Raw genomic sequence first — 19279 nt, forward strand, 5'->3', positions numbered from 1 at the left:
CCACATGGACATAAGAGTATAATAATACATGTGGATTTCTGTTGATGATGATAGGAATATTGATTAGTACCTTTATGGAAGTATCTGATTACAAAAGCTTTTTGCATTCATTATGTCACTCATACTTTACAGGGACCTTGTAGGGTGGGTAATTATTGTCCTTAATTTACAAACAAGAGAAGCAAAACTCTGAGGAGTTTTGTTGACGATCATACAGCTAAGTCTCAATCTTTACTTATGACTAAAAGATGGGCATTTGCTCCAAAACTCCATGTAATCGCTATTAAATAGTATGTAATCTTTCTTTGTCAATTCATAGTGTATATCAGGATATTTTATTGCATGAGGGTCAGCTTTGTGCACATTAACTAGTTTTTATTTTATATTACTGAAATGATTAATTGAGCTGTTCATTTGTTTGGTGGTCTAATGTGTCTTGCATATCTGCTTGCTCTCTGAGGAAGGCATAGGACAATATATGTCCATTGTCACAGCATCTCTGAGAGGAAGCTAAATATTATCAGCCATGCTAGGCTGCTGGGCAAAAAGCCACAACATGGAATGTGCCTTATAACTACAACAGGTATAAAACCTAGAAACCCCTAGGTCTGATTCTGGGCTGGAACCAGCAGGTATAGTATTCTATAGATTGTAAGGGAGATGACTTTTAATTTTGTACCACATGTAATTTACATATGCATAATTTAATGTGTTCATTTGATACTTAAACAGTAGCAGAATTTTAATATATTTCCTAATATCTCCCTTGAAAGGTATCAGTGATAATCCTATTGCAACTTTTGGCATTGTCAGTTTTGTGGTGTCCATGAGAAACAAATTATGTCAAAGTCAGTAAGAATGATGCAATTTTCTGTCCTTAATCCTCAAATCAGCCCATGTTCCTGATGCTGCCTTCTCTATCAATAGTCTGTGATCTTGTTACTGATTCTTTTAACTGTTTTAGAAAATCCAAATTGTGTTAATCCAAATTTAACTCTTTACTTTGTGCTATGAAAAAATAATAGTGTTTCTCTCTCTTACTCTAACCTGTATCTTTGGATTGAAAAATATTTTGACAATGTGGCTATCATGAGCCTCTATGAATGAAATTACTCTTTTTTGCTCCCTGGTTATATCTTTTATCCTCTGTTTGCTCTTTCCATCCTTAAATAGACTTGGAGATACAGTGTCCTATTATTATGTAATATCTGATGCTTTTTACATGAACCAAGTGTAGAATAAAAACTGCTTTCCCTATTATTAAGTCAGTCCTTCTATAGCCAGTGGGTTGACAACTCTTCAAAATATTGTGCCTAGATTTCTGACCTATGTCTTCTGAAATGGTGAGAATGTGGATAATTGTTGGGGTGATGCTTAGAGCAAAGCCCTGTGGACCAACAGCCAACACTCAAAGAGGTGGGAAGAGTATAGTATTGATCTCAAGTACTGATAGTATGTATACTTGGCAAGTGTCAGGAGGGAAGGACAACCTCTAGCTCCAATGAGCTACTGGGAAGCCAGCCTCTTGGACTATTCCTACTATAGCTGAACTAAAATTCAGTTTGCCAGTGGGAAAAGGTCAATAGGTAAGCTTTTAAGTATATAGAGAGAAAGACAATAAATCAGGCAAGATGTTAACAACTGAAGAATATAAAAAAAAAGAGTTGATATAGTCCTTTGAACCATTCTTGAAATTCTTTCAGTAGGTTTAAAATCATATGAAAGTTAAAATGTGCATACAGACACACACACATACACACACACACGTGTACACAGTCTGTAAGGGGATGACTGGGCAAACAAATGGGCTCAACCTGCCAACATCCTGACAGGGCCAGTATGAGTTCTGATGTCAGAGAGAGAAGTTATTATTTAGGCTCTGTTTTGTTCTTTTCATTTACTTTTCTCCAGATACACAAATTGTACTGAAAAAAAAGAAAAGGAAGGCTGTGTTCTCTTAAACTGACACCAGGTATCTGTTTCAAATGAACTTTTTCTTGAGAAAAATAATTAAATTAAAATTTAAAACAATCTAAATTCATAGAAAAAAAGTAAATCCTCTTTAAAACCCAGAAAGTTCTAGAAAATTTCTCCTCTACTCTGCTGTTTTCCCTTTTTACAATTGTATATGCTTCCTCACAGTCAAAAACTGGATTTTCAAAACCAATTAACTTTCATTAACAGAAACTCCAACATAAAGACATTTATCATTGCATATTTTCAAATGTAGCAGTTAGCCCTTGAGAAATGAAAAATTGAAGCTACCATTAATGAAATGAAATTCAAAGATATGAATCTGGTGCCTGACTTGATGTATCTGAAGAATTTTGAACTGAACGTAGTTCTACACCCTTGTCTCCATCCCCACCATATAATAAGTCCCTCAGTAGTACTTACTCATCTATTTATTAAATATGATATCTGGCCTTAAATTTGCTAAAGTTTGTTTGTTGCTTTTCAGTAGAGTTCAACTGGTTTGTTTTTAATTAGCAGTTTTCTCAGATCCTAATAAACCATCTGAAAGCATGGGAGAAAGACTCAATCCTTTGCTGTACGATTGTTTTCTTTATGTCAAGATATACTGCTAATAATAATAACAGCTAATGTGCTTCCTGTGCTCTGTGTCAGGAGCCATGATGAACCCGTGCCACACTATTTCAGGCAGCATTGAATTTGGTGCTGTTACTATTGCCCTCTCTGTGTAGGTGGAGACTCCAAGACTTGGAGCAGTTGCTTAACTCTTTTGAGACTATATACCCCATGATGTTAACTCTTTTGTAGCTGTGTTGTTTTGTTCTTTTTATATATTAGTATCATTTTTAAAAGTGGCATAACCCTTTAAATAAGTGACTTATTCAAAGATTTTCTACATTCTACAATGAATGATTCTTTTCATTGGGGGTCTTAATCTTTAATTTCTTAATAAAGAGCAATGGGGAACAATGATACCACAGTGAGTCTTTTGGAAATTTAGCTCTTTTACTCTAGGTCTACAACTCACTTTTTATGTATTTTTGATTGTAGTAAAAAACCCTTAACCTGAGATCTAGCCTCATAAAAAATTTAAGTGTACAACACGTTATTGTTGACCACAGGTATAATGTTGTACAGCAGCTTTCTAGAGCTTATTCATCTTCCTTAACTCAAGTGTTATGTTCATTGATTAGCAACTTCCTATTTCTCCTTCCCCCCAGCTCCTGGAAACAACCTTTTGATTCCGTGAATTGGACAATTTTTAGATACCTCATAAAAGTGGAATCATGTAGTATTTGTCTTCCTGTGACAGGTTTACTTCACATAGCATAATGTTCTTAGGGTTCATCTGGGTTGTCACATGTTGCAGGATTCCCTTCATTTTTTAAGCTGAATAATATTCCATTGTATGAGTATACCATGTTTTATTTATCTCTTCTTCTGCCAGTGGACACCACAATTTATTTATGTATTCTTTTGTCAATGGATACTTAGGTTGTTTCCACACTTTGGCTATTATGAACATGGCTACAGTGAACATAGGATTGTTAATATCTCTTTGAGATTCTGATTCAATTATTTTGGGGGTTTTATGTTTTTCTTTATTTGCGCTGACCTCATCCCAATAAACCATTCCCAAAGTAATCACGACTCCTGAGTGAGTTTTTTTTTAAATAAACTTTATTTCTTAGAGCAGTTCTAGGTCCACAGCAAAACTGAGCAGAAACTATAGATAGTTCCCATATCCCCCCTGCTCCCCACACACACAGCCACCCCCATTATCAACATCACCAGAGTGGTACATTTGTTATAATTGATGAACCTACATTGAAATATCATTGTCACCCAGAATCCAGAGTTTACACTAGGGTTCACTCTTGGTATTGTACATTTTATGGGTTTGAATAAATGTATAATGACGTGTATCCACCATTATAGTATGATACAGAGTAGTTTCACTGCTCCCCAAAATCTTCTGTGCTCCACCAGTTCTTCCCTCCCTCTCCCCAACCCCTGGCAACCACTGATTTTTTTACTCTCTCCTTAGTTATGCCTTTTCCAGAATGTCATATAGTTGGAATCGTACAATATGTAGACTTTTCAGATTGGCTTCTTTCACTAAGTAAGATGCATATCAGTTTCTTCATGGCTTTTTATGTTTAACAGCTCATTTCTTTTTAGTGCTAAAAAATATTCCATTGCGTACCTGTACCACATTTAGCTACTGAAGGACATCTTGTTTTAAAAATTTTTATTGGAGTATAGTTGCTTTACAATATTGTGTTAGTTTCTACTGTACAGCAAAGTGAATCAGATATACATATACATATGTCCCCTCTTTTATGGATTTCCTTCCCAATTAGGTCACCACAGACCACTGAGTAGAGTTCCCGGTGCTATACAGTAGGTTCTCATTAGTTATCTATTTTATACATAGTATCAATAGTGTATATATATCAGTCCCAGTCTCCCAATTTATGCCACCCCCCTCCTTGGTATCCACGTTTGTTCTCTACGTCTGTGTCTCTATTTCTGCTTTGTAACTAAGATCGTCTATACCAATTTTTTCAGATTCCACATATATACATTAATATACGATATTTGTTTTTCTCTTTCTGACTTACTTCACTCTGTATGACAGTCTCTAGGTCCATCCACGTCTCTACAAATGACCCAATTTCATTCCCTTTTATGGCTGACTAATATTCCATTGTATATATGTACCACATCTTCTTTATCCATTCCTCTGTTGATGGACATTTAGGTTGGTTCCGTGTCCTGGCTATTGTAAATAGTGCTGCGATGAACACTGGGGTGCATGTGTATTTTTGAATTATGGTTTTCTCTAGGTAGTGGGATTGCTGGGTCACATGGTAGTTCTACTTTTAGTTTTTTAAGGAACCTTCATACTGTTCCCCACAGTGGCTGTATCAATCTAAATTCCCACCAACAGTGCAAGAGGGTTCCCTTTTCTCCACACCCTCTCCAGCATTTATTATTTGTAGATTTTGTGATGATGGCCATTCTGACCTGTGTAAGGTGATACCTCATTGTAGTTTTGATTTGTATTTCTCTAATAATTAGTGATGTTGAGCATCTTTTCATGTGCTTTTGGGCCATCTGTATGTCTTCTTTGGAGAAATGTCTATTTAAGTCTTCTGCCCATTTTTTTGATTGGGTTGTTTGTTTTTTTGATATTGAGCTGCATGAGCTGTTTGTATATTTTGGAGATTAATCTTTTCTCCGTTGATTCATTTGCATATATTTTCTCCCATTCTGAGGGTTGTCTTTTCATCTTGTTTATGGTTTCCTTTGCTGTGCAAAAGCTTTTAAGTTTAATTAGGTCCCATTTGTATATTTTTGGTTTTATTCTCATTACTCTAGGAAGTGGGTCAAGAAAGATCTTATGCTGTGGTTTACGGCAAAGAGCATTCTGCCTGTTTTCCTCTAAGAGTTTTATAATGTCTGGCCTTACATTTAGGTCTTTAATCCATTTTGAGTTTATTTTTGTGTATGGTGTTAGGAAGTGTTCTAATTTCATTCTTTTACATGTAGCTGTCCAGATCTTCCAGCACCACTTATTGAAGAGGCTGTCTTTTCTCCATTAGGTAGGCTTATTCCTATGTCTTTTTGTTATTATTGTTGCAATAGGAAATGGGACTGTTTCCTTAATTTCTGTTTCTGATCTTTTGTTGTTAGTGAATGGGAATGCAAGAGATTTCTCTGCATTAATTTAGTATCCTGCAACTTTCCAAATTCATTGATTAGCTCTAGTATTTTTCTGGTGGCATCTTTAGGATTTTCTATGTATAGTATCATGTCATCTGCAAATAGTGACAGTTTTACTTCTTCTTTTCCAATTTGGATTCCTTTTATTTCTGTTTCTTCTCTGATTGCCATGACTAGGACTTCCAAAACTATGTTGCATAACAGTGGTGAGAGTGGACATCCTTGTCTTGTTCCTGATCTTAGAGGAAATGCTTTCAGTTTTTCACCATTGAGAATGATGTTTGCTGTGGGTTTGTCATTTACAGACTTTATTATGTTGATGTAGGTTCCCTCTATGCCCACTTTCTGGAGAGTTATTTTCATAAATTGGTGTTGAATTTTGTCAAAAGCTTTTTCTGCATCTATTTAGATGATCATATGGTTTTTATTCTTTAATTTGTTAATATGGTGTATCACATTGATTGGTTTGCATATATTGAAGAATCCTTGCATTCCTGGGACAAATACCACTTGATCATGTTGTATGATCCTTTTAATGTGTTGTTGCATTCAGTTTGCTAGTATTTTGTTGAGGATATTTGCTTCTATGTTCATCAGGGATATTGGTCTGTAATTTTTTTGTGTGATATCTTTGGTTTTCATATCAGGAAGATGGTGGCCTTGTAGAACGAGTTTGGGAGTATTCCTCCATCTGCAAGTTTTTGGAAGAATTTGAGAAGGATAAGTATTAGCTCTTCTCTAAATGTTTGATAGAATTCACCTGTGAAGCCATCTGGTCCTGGACTTTTGTTTGTTGGAAGATTTTTAATTACAGTTTCAATTTCACTATTTATGATTGGTCTGTTTATATTTCTAATTCTTCCTGGTTAAGTCTTGGAATGTTGTACCTTTCCAAGAATTTGTCCATTTCTACCAGGTTGTGCATTTTATCGGCATATAGTTGCTTGTAGTAGTCTCTTTTGAACCTTTGTATTTCTGTGAAGTCAGTTGTAATTTCTCCTTTTTCATTTCTAATTTTATCGATTTGAGTTCTCTCCCTTTTTTTTCTTGATGAGTCTGGCAAAAGGTTTATCAATTTTGTTTTTCTTCTCAAAGAACCAACTTTTAGTTTTATTGATCTTTGCTATTGTTTTCTTTGTTTCTATCTCATTTATTTCTGCTCTGATCTTTATTGTTTCTTTCCTTTTACTAACTTTGTGTTTTCTTTCTTCTTTCTCTAGTTGCTTTACATGTAAGTTTAGATTGTTTGAGATTTTTCTTGAGGTGATATTGTATTGCTGTAAACTTCCCTCTTAGAACTGCTCTTGCTGCATCCCATAGGTTTTGGGTCACAATATTTTTATTATTATTTGTTTCTATGTATTTTTTAATTTCCTCTTTGATTTCTTCAGTGATCTCTTGGTTATTTAGCAGTGCACTGTTTAACCTCCATGTGTTTGTGTTTTTTATAGTTTTTTTTTCCTGTAATTGATTTCTAATTCCATAGCATGTGGTCGGAAAAGATGCTTGTTATGATTTCAAATTTCTTAAATTTTCTGAGGCTTGATTTGTGATCCAAGATGTGATCTGTCCTGGAGAATGTTCTGTATGCATTTGAGAGGAAAGTGTATTCTTCTGCTTTCCGGTGCTATGTCCTATGACTATCAATTAAATCTGTCTGGTTTATTTCATCATTTATTTATTTGTTTTAATAAATTTAATTAATTATTTATTTATTTTTGGCTGCTTTGCTGCGTGTGGGCTTTCTCTAGTTGCGGCAAGTCGGGGCTACTCTTTGTGCGGTACACAGGCTCTAGGTGGCTTCTCTTGTTGCAGAGCACGGGCTCTACCACACATACTTCAGTAGTTGTGGCATATGGTCTCAGTAGTTGTGGCTCATGGGCTCTAGAGTGGAGACTCAGTAGTTGTGGCACACAAGCTTAGTTGCTCCGTGGCATGTGGGATCTTCCCAGACCAGGGCTCAAACCTGTGGATTCTTAACCACTGTGCCACAAGGGAAGTCTCTATTGTGTCATTTAAAGCTTGTGTTTCCTTATTTATTTACCATCTAGATGAACTGTCCATTGGTGTAATTGGGGTATTAAAGTCCCCCACTATTATTGTGTTACTGTTGATTTCCCCTTTTATGGTTGTTACCATTTGCCTTATGTATTGAGGTGCTCCTATTTTGGGTGCATAAACATTTATAACTGTTATATCTTCTTCTGGGATTGATCCCTTGATCATTACATAGTGTCCTTCCTTATCTCTTGTAACAGATTTTATTTTAAAGTGTACTTTATCTGATATGAGTATTGCTACTCCAGCTTTCTTTTGATTTCCATTTTCATGAAATATCTTTTTACATCCCTTTACTTTCAGTCTTATGTGTCTCTAGGTCTGAAGTGGGTCTCTTGTAGACAGCATATATATGGGCCTTGTTTTTGTATCCATTCAACTAGTCTGTGTCTTTTGGTTGGAGCATTTAATCCATTTACATTCAGGGTAATTATCAATATGTATGTTCCTATTACCATTTTCTTAATTGTTTTGGGTTTGTTATTGTAGGTCTTTTCCTTCTCCTGTGCTTCCTGCCTAGAGAAGTTCCTTTAGCATTTGTTGTAAAGCTGGTTTGTTGGTGCTGAATTCTCTTAGCTTTTGCTTCTCTGTGAAGCTTTTGATCTTTCTGTTGTATATGAATGAGAACCTTGCTGGGTAATCTTTGTTGTAGGTTTTTCCCTTTCAACTCTTTAAATATACCCTGCCACTCCCTCTGGCCTGCAGAGTTTCTGCTGAAAGATCGGCTGATAACCTTATGGGGATTTCCCTTGTTTGTTATTTGTTGCTTTTCCCTTGCTGCTTTTAATATTTTTTCTTTGAATTTAATTTTTGTTAGTTTGATTACTATGTGTCTTGGTGTGGTTCTCCTCGGGTTTATCCTGTATGGGACTCTCTGTACTTCTTGGACTTGGGTGGCTATTTCCTTTCCCAAGTTAGGGAATTTTTCAACTATGACTTCTTCAAATATTTTTTCATGCCATTTCTCTTTCTCTTCTTCTGGGACCCCTATAATTTGAATGTTGATGTTTTATGTTGTCCCACATGTCTCTGAAGCTGTCCTCAATTCTTTTCATTCTTTCTTCTTTATTCTGTTCCTCAGCAGTTATTTCACCAATGTATCTTCTGGCTCACTTATTCGTTCTTCTGCCTCAGTTATTCTACTATTGATTCCTTCTAGTGTACTTTTCATTTTAGTTATTGTGTTGTTCACCTCTGTTTGTTTGTTATTTAGTTCTTCTAGATCTTTGTCAACATTTCTTATATTTTCTCGATCCGTGCCTGCTTTCTATTTCCAAGATTTTGGATCATCTTTACTATCATTACTCTGAATTCTTTTTCAGGTAGCTTGTCTATTTCCTCTTCATTTATTTGGTCTTTTGGGTTTTTACCTTGCTCCTTCATCTGTAACATATGTTTTTGTCATCTCATTTTCTTTGATGGGTGGGGCTGTGTTCCTGTCTTACTGGTTGTTTGGCCTGAGGCTTCCAGCACTGGAGTTTACCAGCAGTTGGGTAGAGCCAGGTCTTGGTGCTGAGATGGTGACTTCCAAGAGACCTCACTTTGATTAATATTCCCTGGGGTCTGAGGTTCTTTGTTAGTCCAGTGGTTTGGACTTGGTGCTCCCACCACAGGAGCTCAGGCTTGACCCCCAGCTTCTAAACCATGATCCCACAAGCCACATGGCACAGCCAAAAAAAAAAAAGGAGCATAACAGTAACAAAGAATAAAAAATAAAATTAATAAGTAAAAAATATATTAGAAAAATATATATAAATGAAACAACAGCAAGGTAAAACAGAACCACAATAGAAAAAAAGAAACCAGAAAAGGCCTTGGCTGTGGGGGTGGGGCTTAGGCAGGGGAGGGGCCTAGGCTCAGGACACTCACAGTTGGAAAATGCCCTGGGGGTGGGGCTGGGGCAGGGAGGGGCTTAGCCTGGGGGGGGCGGCAGGCCTAGGCTCAGGACCCCGAAAATGCCCTGGGGGTGTTGGGTAGTAGATTTTAGGCTCTGCTTGGCCAGAAGGGCCTCAGAGTGTGGAGGATCAGGCCCAGTACCCAAGCAGGCTCCATGGGGCCCAATTGGGCAGGGGAAACACTAGCCATGTTCCCTTCCAATCCTCTGATCCCCCAAGGTTTTCTCCCCATCCCTGTTGATTCCCTCATGGTGAGTGGGCCCCTCCGAGTGTGGAAACCCCTCCCCTTCCCCAGCCACCCCTCAGGGTACCGGTCCCATTCCTCCTCCACTTCTCCTTCCCCCTTGCTCTCCCCCATGTCCTACCTGGTCACTTGGGGGCTCCTCGTGTTCTCTTAGGTGTCTGAGGTCCCCAACCAGTGCCTGGTATGTGCCCTCGTGGTGAGAAGATGCAAACTCCACGTACTCCTACTCTGCCATCTTAACTGCACCCCCAGAAATTTTTAATTTTATTGAAGTTCAATTGATCAATTATTTCTTTCATGGATTGTGCCTTTGCTGTTGTATTTATAAAGTCATCACCAAACTCAACGTCACCTAGATTTTCTTCTATGTTATCTTCTAGGAGTTTTATAGTTTAGCATTTTACATTTAGGTCCATTTTTGTGAAAGACATAAAGCTTGAGTGAGCTTTTAAAAATCTAAAGCATACCAAGTCACTTTCATGTTTAAAACCCTCCAATGACTTCCATTTGTGTTTAGAACTGAACCAAAGATTTTACCATGGTCTATAATTTCTACCTAACTTAACCACTTTCCACGACTCCAAAGTGTCATGGTACATTTCCCTCCCCTCTGCTACAGCAGACTTCCTCGTGCCTCTTGACATGTGGAATTCATTCATAAAATACATTGAAGTAGGATTACTTACTTAAGAATCTATAGCCAACAAATAAGATTGAGTAGGAATCAAATGAGTAAGTATTATAGAGGAATGTGAATGGAAGGAATTCCAGGGTAATTGCCACAAACAACTTCTTTTAGTCTGTGTTTAACGTTTAGTAAATTGGTGGGTCAGCAAGGCTGAAAGAATCAGAAGCTAAATCAATTGGCAAGTGCCCAAAACAGAAAGAAAAGCTTGAATTGGCTCTTTAAAAAAATATCCTGAGGTTGAACACTTCAAAAATCTAGAATTACTTTGTATAAGAGTAAGGGATCATTTTAATTGAGGTACAATATACTGCAAATTGTGTTTTTAAAACTGGTACAGTGTTACAGAAGGACAAATCATTTTCAATAATTTAATTGTGTTTGAACCAATAATTAAATATATTCAAAATTTTAATTTTCTCAGAGTCATGTCTGATTTTTAAATTTCCAGGAATATGTGTATCCCTTACTGTCAGCTCTATATGCCACCTCATTCTTAAATCTCCACTTATTTGGCACTTAGGACATTGTTTTGCCCAGTTACACATCAGCTACAGTTGATTGAATTTAGAGAGAGTTGTTCTCCATTACTATTAATAGTGCTGCTCTTCACCAAGGATCCTTAAGATATCCTAAGTTATCCTGAAAACAAGTGTGCCTTCCACTACAACTAATAAAAATGCATTATGTCATGAGAGGAAATAAATGATTTTTAGATGCTTTTAAATAAAATATCAATAATGAAAGCAAGGGAGGGTGGGAGGGAAGGAGACGCAAGAGGGAAGAGATATGGGGACATATGTATATGTATAACTGATTCACTTTGTTATGAAGCAGAAACTAACACACCATTGTAAAGCAATTATACTCCAATAAAGATGTAAAAAATAAATAATAATAATGAAAGCAAGAATCCCAGCTTCTGTTTTGCAACTCATTAAGACACTTAAATGAATGCTATGGCAGTAATATTTCTCAATATTATGATCATTTTGCCCCTTCAGGAATGGATTCCAAGACATTAAATTCTGTTTAAAATAAATTCATCCTTGAATTACTAGAAATAATGTATGCTTCTTTTCTAGGCCAATGTAAATACAACTTTATTATTCCTTAAATCCAAAAATACTGTGTACTTAACGTTATATATGTAAAATAGTACATATTTGAACATTTTTACTGAGTGCCTACTTGATAATGGTAATGTTATTTATATCTTATTGGGAAGATATGTTTTGTAGTTCAGAAAAACAATTTATGCATAACATTTCAAGCAGATCTGCTGGCAGCTAGTGGTATATATTATATATGCTTCAAAAAGATAACTGCCTTTTTAAAATACCAAGGCCAACAAGGTCTTATTGGGATTAAAATTGCTTAAAAGCAAAATTTTTAAAAATATTTGTCTGCCATATTGGTGAGGACAAACAGAATGTACATAAGAATGGATGTCTGAAATGTTCTGTTGTTGTGTAATGCCCTCTGCCAACTTCTGTCCAGTCCTTATGCTCCTACATTGCAATGATTCATCTGTCTGGCATCCTTATTATATTAACAGAATATTGAGGTATGGTCATACCTGCCTTTTTTTTATTTTTAATTTTTTTTTGCTGTACGCGGGCCTCTCACTGTTGTGGCCTCTCCCGTTGCGGAGCACAGGCTCCGGACGCGCAGGCTCAGTGGCCATGGCTCACGGGCCCAGCCGCTCCACGGCATGTGGGATCTTCCCGGGCCAGGGCACGAACCCGTGTCCCCTGCATCGGCAGGCAGACTCCCAACCACTGCGCCAGCAGGGAAGCCTCATACCTTCATTTTTATATCTTACCATTTATCACTAGACCTGACAATTAGATACAGAAATAAATTTTCTTAAAATTATTTTAAAATTCCCCCCAAAAATGTATTGCTGTATTTCATTCACCACAGTGCCTGATGTCTGAAAGCAGTTTTTTGCAAGTATCAACACTAGGTCATGACCTTAATTATTCAGAAATATACTAGATGACTTTGGCCATCTAAGCTTTTTTAATATTTAAGAATCCCCTATTTAACTTAGGTACCAGAGATCTGTCTAAGCATTAGCTGTCCTAAGAGGCTCTTTAGAAATGAAAGGAAGCTGGAAGATCACTGAGACATGCATCCCAGGTCCAGTTTATTATTTTAACCATTTTGCCATTAGCAAAAAATTTTGAACTGGCATATTTCATTAGCCTGGAATGCGAGCAGAGTTATGGGACATTACCTCAGGGTTCAGTCTTCTAATAATGTTTACTTTTAGGATCAATGCCTTCTTATTAATTTGCTGATTAATGGTGTTAAGAATTGGTTCAAATAGAATTTTAGATGTCTGCTAATGGCTCATTAACTAAATTTGAAAAGCCATACTCTTTTAACTCTGAAAATGAAAATTCTAATTCTTTTTGAGACTGCAGTCAGATACATTCTTTTATGCAAGGGGAAAAAAATCTTTCCTCTTCATGCCTTCAGTGGTTGACACAATTTCTGGGGCCATTTGTCAATACCCATACGGTATGACTTGGTATGAGTATGATTGACTTAGAATTCTATCTTATAACAGAAGGAGTTTTCAAGTTCTATTAGTTCAGACTTCTCATGTGCATAAAGAAAATATATTTTCTGTATTTTTTATAATTGGCCAATTTTTCTCAGAAACCCATTTGAAAGATAGTTTTCAACGTGTGTGCTCTGCATGATGCAATCATTTAAATCATCTGCTAGGAAACTTTTGGATAAGTGATCACACTTTCAATTTTTTTTCCACCTCTCCCTGCTGCTATGCAAGGTTGTTTTTGATAGCAGTTTGGGGTACAAATGTTTTATTTTTATATGATCTTCTGGCTTCTTTCTGATTTCTGCTTTAGCTAGGTCAGTGGAGTCTATTCCTAGTACTGCTATCATGGAGGTACCATCTCATGTCTGGGCACTCACTGCTGGAGTTTGTGTTCCAGGCATTTGCTCCCAGTGTAAAACCCCTGCACACCTCGGCCTTGGTCTCAACCTTAGGCTCCCATCCATCTGTTAATCTTGTCAGAACTTCTGCCTCCTTTACTACTGAGGCATGCAACAAACTCTGGGTCTCTTGCTTGCTGTATACAAGCCTCGGGAAACACTATTTCAGGCTCATCTCTCTTGCCAACTCCAATTGTAAAGATTCATGTTGGCTGTGATGGCATGTGGTGATTCTTCTAGGTATATAAATGGGACTAGCTATACCACCCACACATTACAGGCTCCCTCATAATTGACCATTTCTATCACTCTTTTCTTTCCCCCTGGGGTTTCTTCTCTAGAGGAGGAAAACGAGGACACCTGTTGAGTGCTGCCTCTTACCTTTATTTTTCTTTTTCCCCTGGTCACAGAGGGACATGCCTTCCTTTTCCTGTATATCATATCCACATTTATCCCACTCCTTAACGTATAGAAGAAAATCTCCTATGATCTATCTTGCCATGCTTGGCTCTTGATATATCGATGAGAGCTTAAAGAACTTCACTGCCTACACTTCCCTAATGAGCTTAGGGGTGGAAGGCTGCAAGGAAATGGAAATTGAATAGGAAATGAACACACATTGTTCACGTTTTAAAACATTATCTTTGTTACTTCTAGATCAATGGTTATGACTCCTGGCTGCATATTAAAATCACCAGGTGGGGAGCAGTTGGTGGGGAGGCTAAAACATACTTATGCCTAGACCAGCCACAGAAAATTAAATCAGAATATCATATATTGATCAGCCTCATGCTGATAAAGTTTAAGTGAATTGCTCAGTGTCCGTTAGTAATAAGTCTCACCCAGGAGGGTGCTCTTCCTTCCTCCTACACTTCCAAGCAGACCACGGTGCTAAACCAGCTATTTCTATTCTTAAATAGATATGCAAACCAAGTTTATAGTTTATTTAATGTTTATAGGGCAGTGTATTACAGTATATATATATATTTCACATATAACATACAAAGAAAAAAATGATTTACTTCTTTATCACTTACAACATTATGGTGGAGTTTTGTCACAATAGTTGTACTATCAGGGGAGGGTTCTTTAAGGAAAATGTCCTATGTCCTCATTATGCAAAGAGCTAATCCCTATTGCTTACCAGCGCTTGTGGAGAACTTCTTATTTCCCTAATCACATCAGTGCTGCCTTTTGCCTTTCCCACCACCCCATCCCAACTCCTCAAAAGGATTGTTTCCACGTTCATATTTTCTCTGGAGTCACTTTCAAGGATAACTGATGTTCTAATGATCTTTCAATCTGTGGGGGAAAAATAGAGAAATTGAGCAGAGATGTGCAATGTAATAAGTTTTACTAGTACCGGAGATCCCTACATCCTGTATCAAAACTTGAAAGTAAAGGAAACACAACCATGTAACTGATAACTTCCAATCACTTCTAAAGGATAAGTGATGTCTGAGGACCTTTCTCGATTTAAGATCCCAAGTATTTTTAAGTCTCCTTTCTTCTGTTTCCTGATTCATATTTTCTCACCCCTACCTCCTCTCTCTTTCTATTCCTCTTCCCTTTCTCCTCCTCCCTCTTCCTTTTTCTCTTTCTCTTTTCTTCCTCCCTCCCTCTTCCTCTCTTCTTCTCCAAATAAAAAAGAAGCTTTACAGCTCTTTGTTTCTTTGCAACAGAATGATAAATCTGGCAAAATGACACTTCTGTGGTTGTCAAAAAACAAGGAGCAGGCTGTCCACCCTTTTCCTCCAATCCACCCTGTTTTAAAGGGGTTCACCTGCCTGTGGGAAACAAAAAAGAGAGTCAGGAATTCCTGAGAAGAAGCATGGTATATTCATTCCCAGTTGCTTTCTTCATCTTCCTCATTTTAACCATTAACTCCATTGCACATTCTGTCAATAGAAAACAAATATTCCAAGTCACTGGATTTCATGAATCATTGTAGAAAAATTACTCTGGGATATGAGCTGGTTCAACTGAATGCCATTGGATTTCTAACTTAGGAGAAGCAAGCAACCATCAGTGTCTTTGTCATCAGAGAGGGTACACTCTGAGTGAAGTTGAATGCAGGTATCAGCTGGGGGTATCACCCCATTTAGTCTCTGGACACCCTTGCTCTAAATCTGTTGGGTTAGCAGCTACTAATAATACTAACACCCACTTTCACATGCAAATCTCTTGTATTTCTTTTTCCTGTTTCTCTGGGAGTTATTCTAGAATGGTATCTGAAGGCTTTTAAACTTGAGGAGTAAAAGAGTGCAAAGCATTTCATCACTGGCTACTGCTGAGAGAACTGGCTGTGGCCATTTGAAAAGGGCGGCCAGGGACTTGTGTCATCACAGCATTTGCTCAGGTTCTGGAGAGTGAGTGCACTGATCAGAAACTTCACACCCAAAGATTCCTTTGTCTTTCTGTTTTCCATTTCTAGCCTGGATGCGTAAATACCACTGAAGTGGACATTAAGAAGTCATCCAGAATGAGAAATCCACACAAAACACGAAAGGTAAAATTGACATTTGTTGGGCTGATCTTGGTAATGTGTTGGACTGTTTAGAGGATGTCAAACACACAAAAAAACCCTTTTATTCCATTTCATGAGTGCCTTCTATTATCTTCCCTGCTCTTCCTTGTTTCTTGACTGGAAGAAAATCTGGAAGTTCAAGCCCTGGACTTCTGTCAGTTCCTCTGTCCCCAGAAAATAGCCCCCGTCCTGATTCTCAAGTGTGTCAAGGTCCCAAAGTGTGTGTGGGGGGGGTGGCTGTTGAAGGAAAAGGATGCTGAGAGAAGAGCCATTAACAGAAAAATGTACCTCTTTTGGAGCCCAGGAAATGAGGAAAAGTAGGTAGAGATTATCTGAGAAAAAGTGGTACTCATGAGAGAAGGGCCTTGTTAGAGAAAAACATGAAGAATAAAAGACATCATCATAAAGATGTTTAATTATAGATATCGTATGAGGACCATGTTTTAACATCAGAATCTAATTTATAGTGACACAACTATAGATAGTGGTTATAGGTTCAGGATCTCTTATGTGAGGAAGTATGTAACAAAAACAAAGTGCTGTTCTGAATTCAATGACATTGAATATAATTGCTTGAAAACACATAGCAGAAGTATCTACATTTTTTTAAAGTAACACATACATGTAGAAGACATTTTTATTTATTCCATTAAAAAATGGTTGATGCACATAAGAATGTCTGGCCTATAGCAATCACTCTGAGGACACAGCCGAAGGTCAGTGCCACTAGATCAAAACATCCCACAAACTTCAAGACCTTCTCTTCTGTAGCTTTTTACTTATGCAGCATTTTCCAGGATATGTGTCCCAGCAGCAGGTACTAAACATTTTTTTTGTAGTCTTATTTCTTAATGTCTTCTTCTTCCTTCCCTATAAACATAGCATTATGTTCAAAGGCCCCAGTACCGTCCAAGTACCTTTTCTTTCTTGTAAGACAGTTTATCTTGATGTTAGGATAAAGAAGCCACAGGAAAAGTGCCATAAAATCCATTCAGATGAGGTGCTCAAAAGCTTTTGCCCCTAGCATATCTCTGAGAAAAAGAGGCAAAGCCAGACCAAAGCAAGCCTATTGGCCCCTCTCTCTTATGATCAGCCCTACTCAGTTCCTCTCATCCTCTGCTCACAGCATGGCCTGAGTGTACCGGGATGAGCTTTGTGGAACCAAATTCAAAAATCTATCAGCTCTCCCAAAGTACATTAAGCCACTTCTCTCCACTTTATGAATTTTGAAGAGTTCAGAATACATTACGTTGTGTCAAGTTTCCCCCAACAGACACCAAGTGAGCTATGCTCTGATTCAGAAGAAAAAGTATATGGATTGATGAGATAGAACTTAAAGATTAATAAAGTAATTGTTTACACTCTCCCTTTAGCACTATACTCAGTGATGATATCTTACCAGTGTATCACATTGCATCATTCTTTTTGAAAATTTGGGAAGCATTAGTTTGCAGTGTTTATAGCTGTTTATACATGAAAATATTGGTATTTCTTTACTTCCATATGCAAAATGTGGAAATTTAAATTTTAATGTGTTATAAAATGGGATAAATTATTCATATCTTAGAGCAGCACAGAAGTGTTTTAAGTAAGAAGTACAATAAACTTGCAAGCAAGAGAAACTCTGCTCAAAATAGATAAAAGAGTGGAATAGTCTAAAACCTTGGGAGTAGGCCAGGGCAGTTAGCCCTGGATATTACTGGACGCAGGGACTCAGACACAGGCAGAGCTCTCTCTCTCATTCTTCTCTAGTCTCCTTTCTCTGCCCTCCGTCTGCACTGGCTTCCTCCACATGGCATCAGACATGGTCACAATCATTCTCCAGTTGAGCTGAGAATCCAAAGGAAAGAGAAATATTCCCTCCCTCATCACCAGTTAGAAAAATCCCAGAAATTCCACTCCACATAGAAAGGCATAGAAGCTTCCTGCACACTTTAGTTCTTATTTTAAAATCCCCTCCCCTTGACAAAAAAAAAAAAAGTAGGAGAGAATTTTCTTAGATCTCTTCTGAAATGTAAAGTGAAATCACATATGAACAGATTTAAGTAGAAAGTCAAATCTGTTTCATTTAATGAATAACCTATTCAGTATTCATTTGGATGATACTACATATGAAAAGTGCTCATCCAGGCACCCTGGGGAATAAAAGCTGTGTTAATCAAGTCAAAGCATCTTGGTTTAGTAATTATCTTTGCTATTAAAATTCAAAATGGATCCCAATTAGTTAATTTGATTTCCCCGCATCTGCAAATATTAAGACACTGAGAAAATTTTATTTATCTTTCTCTCTAGCCTTACCCACCCTGTGCCAAGATTTCTAATACATTTAATTTTTCTAAAAAATGCAAATCCTTTTACATTGTAAATGATCCTCATAACTTGTCAGCCAAAATAGGATCAATTTTCTTACCTCCTTTACCCATAAATTAAGCCCTGAGCATAAAATTGCATTATTCGTGGCTATTTTCACTCTAGCCAAGAATCAAAGTTAAAAGCTATCACTGATCCCCAGAAAATGAAGCTATCTGGGTCCAGCTATCACTGGTCCCTGAATCATGAAAGGGAGAATTCATGATGTTTACTTACATGTAAGGCTAAAAAGGAAACTTCCCAGTAACCTCAGAGCCAGTGGCCAGGCTGCTGGAAGACTACTTGAAACAACACTGCCCAATGGCTTGGGTCTTATATAGAACTTCATGAAGACGACATGAAATGCATGCATATTGAAATAATCTTAGAAATGTAGAGCTAGAAGATAATCTATGGATCATTTTACTTCTATGACACCATAAATTGTGTTTTTTTCTAGAAATTTTCTAGAATTTTTCTATAAATCTTGGCCTCTCCTGTTGCGGAGCACAGGCTCCGGACGCGCAGGCTCAGCGGCCATGGCTCACGGGCCTAGTCGCTCCGCGGCATGTGGGATCTTCCCGGACTGGGTCATGAACCCGTGTCCCCTGCACTGGCAGGCGGACTCTCAACCACTGCACCACCAGGGAAGCCCTAGAAATCTTTTAAATTATTTTAAATCTTAACCAAAAAACTTACTGTTAGAACTGTCAGCTATCTTGTCTTAAAAACATTTTTTACATGAACTAGAGATTCTTATTAAAGAACTTTAAGTAATTAAACCAATGTAAACAAGAATGGAAAGTTCACACCTTAGAATCTTTTTTATTTTCTTTATCAAAAATTAG

The 19279-nt window shown here is 37.3% G+C and overlaps 1 protein-coding gene across 1 annotated transcript in view; it reads left to right on the forward strand.

Moving 5' to 3' along the window:
- The window catches only part of RGS7 (regulator of G protein signaling 7), an 82267-nt gene that overhangs the window by 44543 nt on the left and 18445 nt on the right, over window positions 1-19279 (forward strand). The window contains 1 exon segment of the mRNA XM_089911654.1: window positions 15990-16064. Coding sequence (XP_089767780.1) covers window positions 15990-16064 — 75 coding nt within the window.

This window comes from Delphinapterus leucas, chromosome 1 (assembly GCF_059928025.1).
Source record: "Delphinapterus leucas isolate spDelLeu-1000000601 "Yukka" chromosome 1, BTC_Dleu_Yukka2, whole genome shotgun sequence".
Classification (NCBI taxonomy): Eukaryota; Metazoa; Chordata; class Mammalia; order Artiodactyla; family Monodontidae; genus Delphinapterus; species Delphinapterus leucas.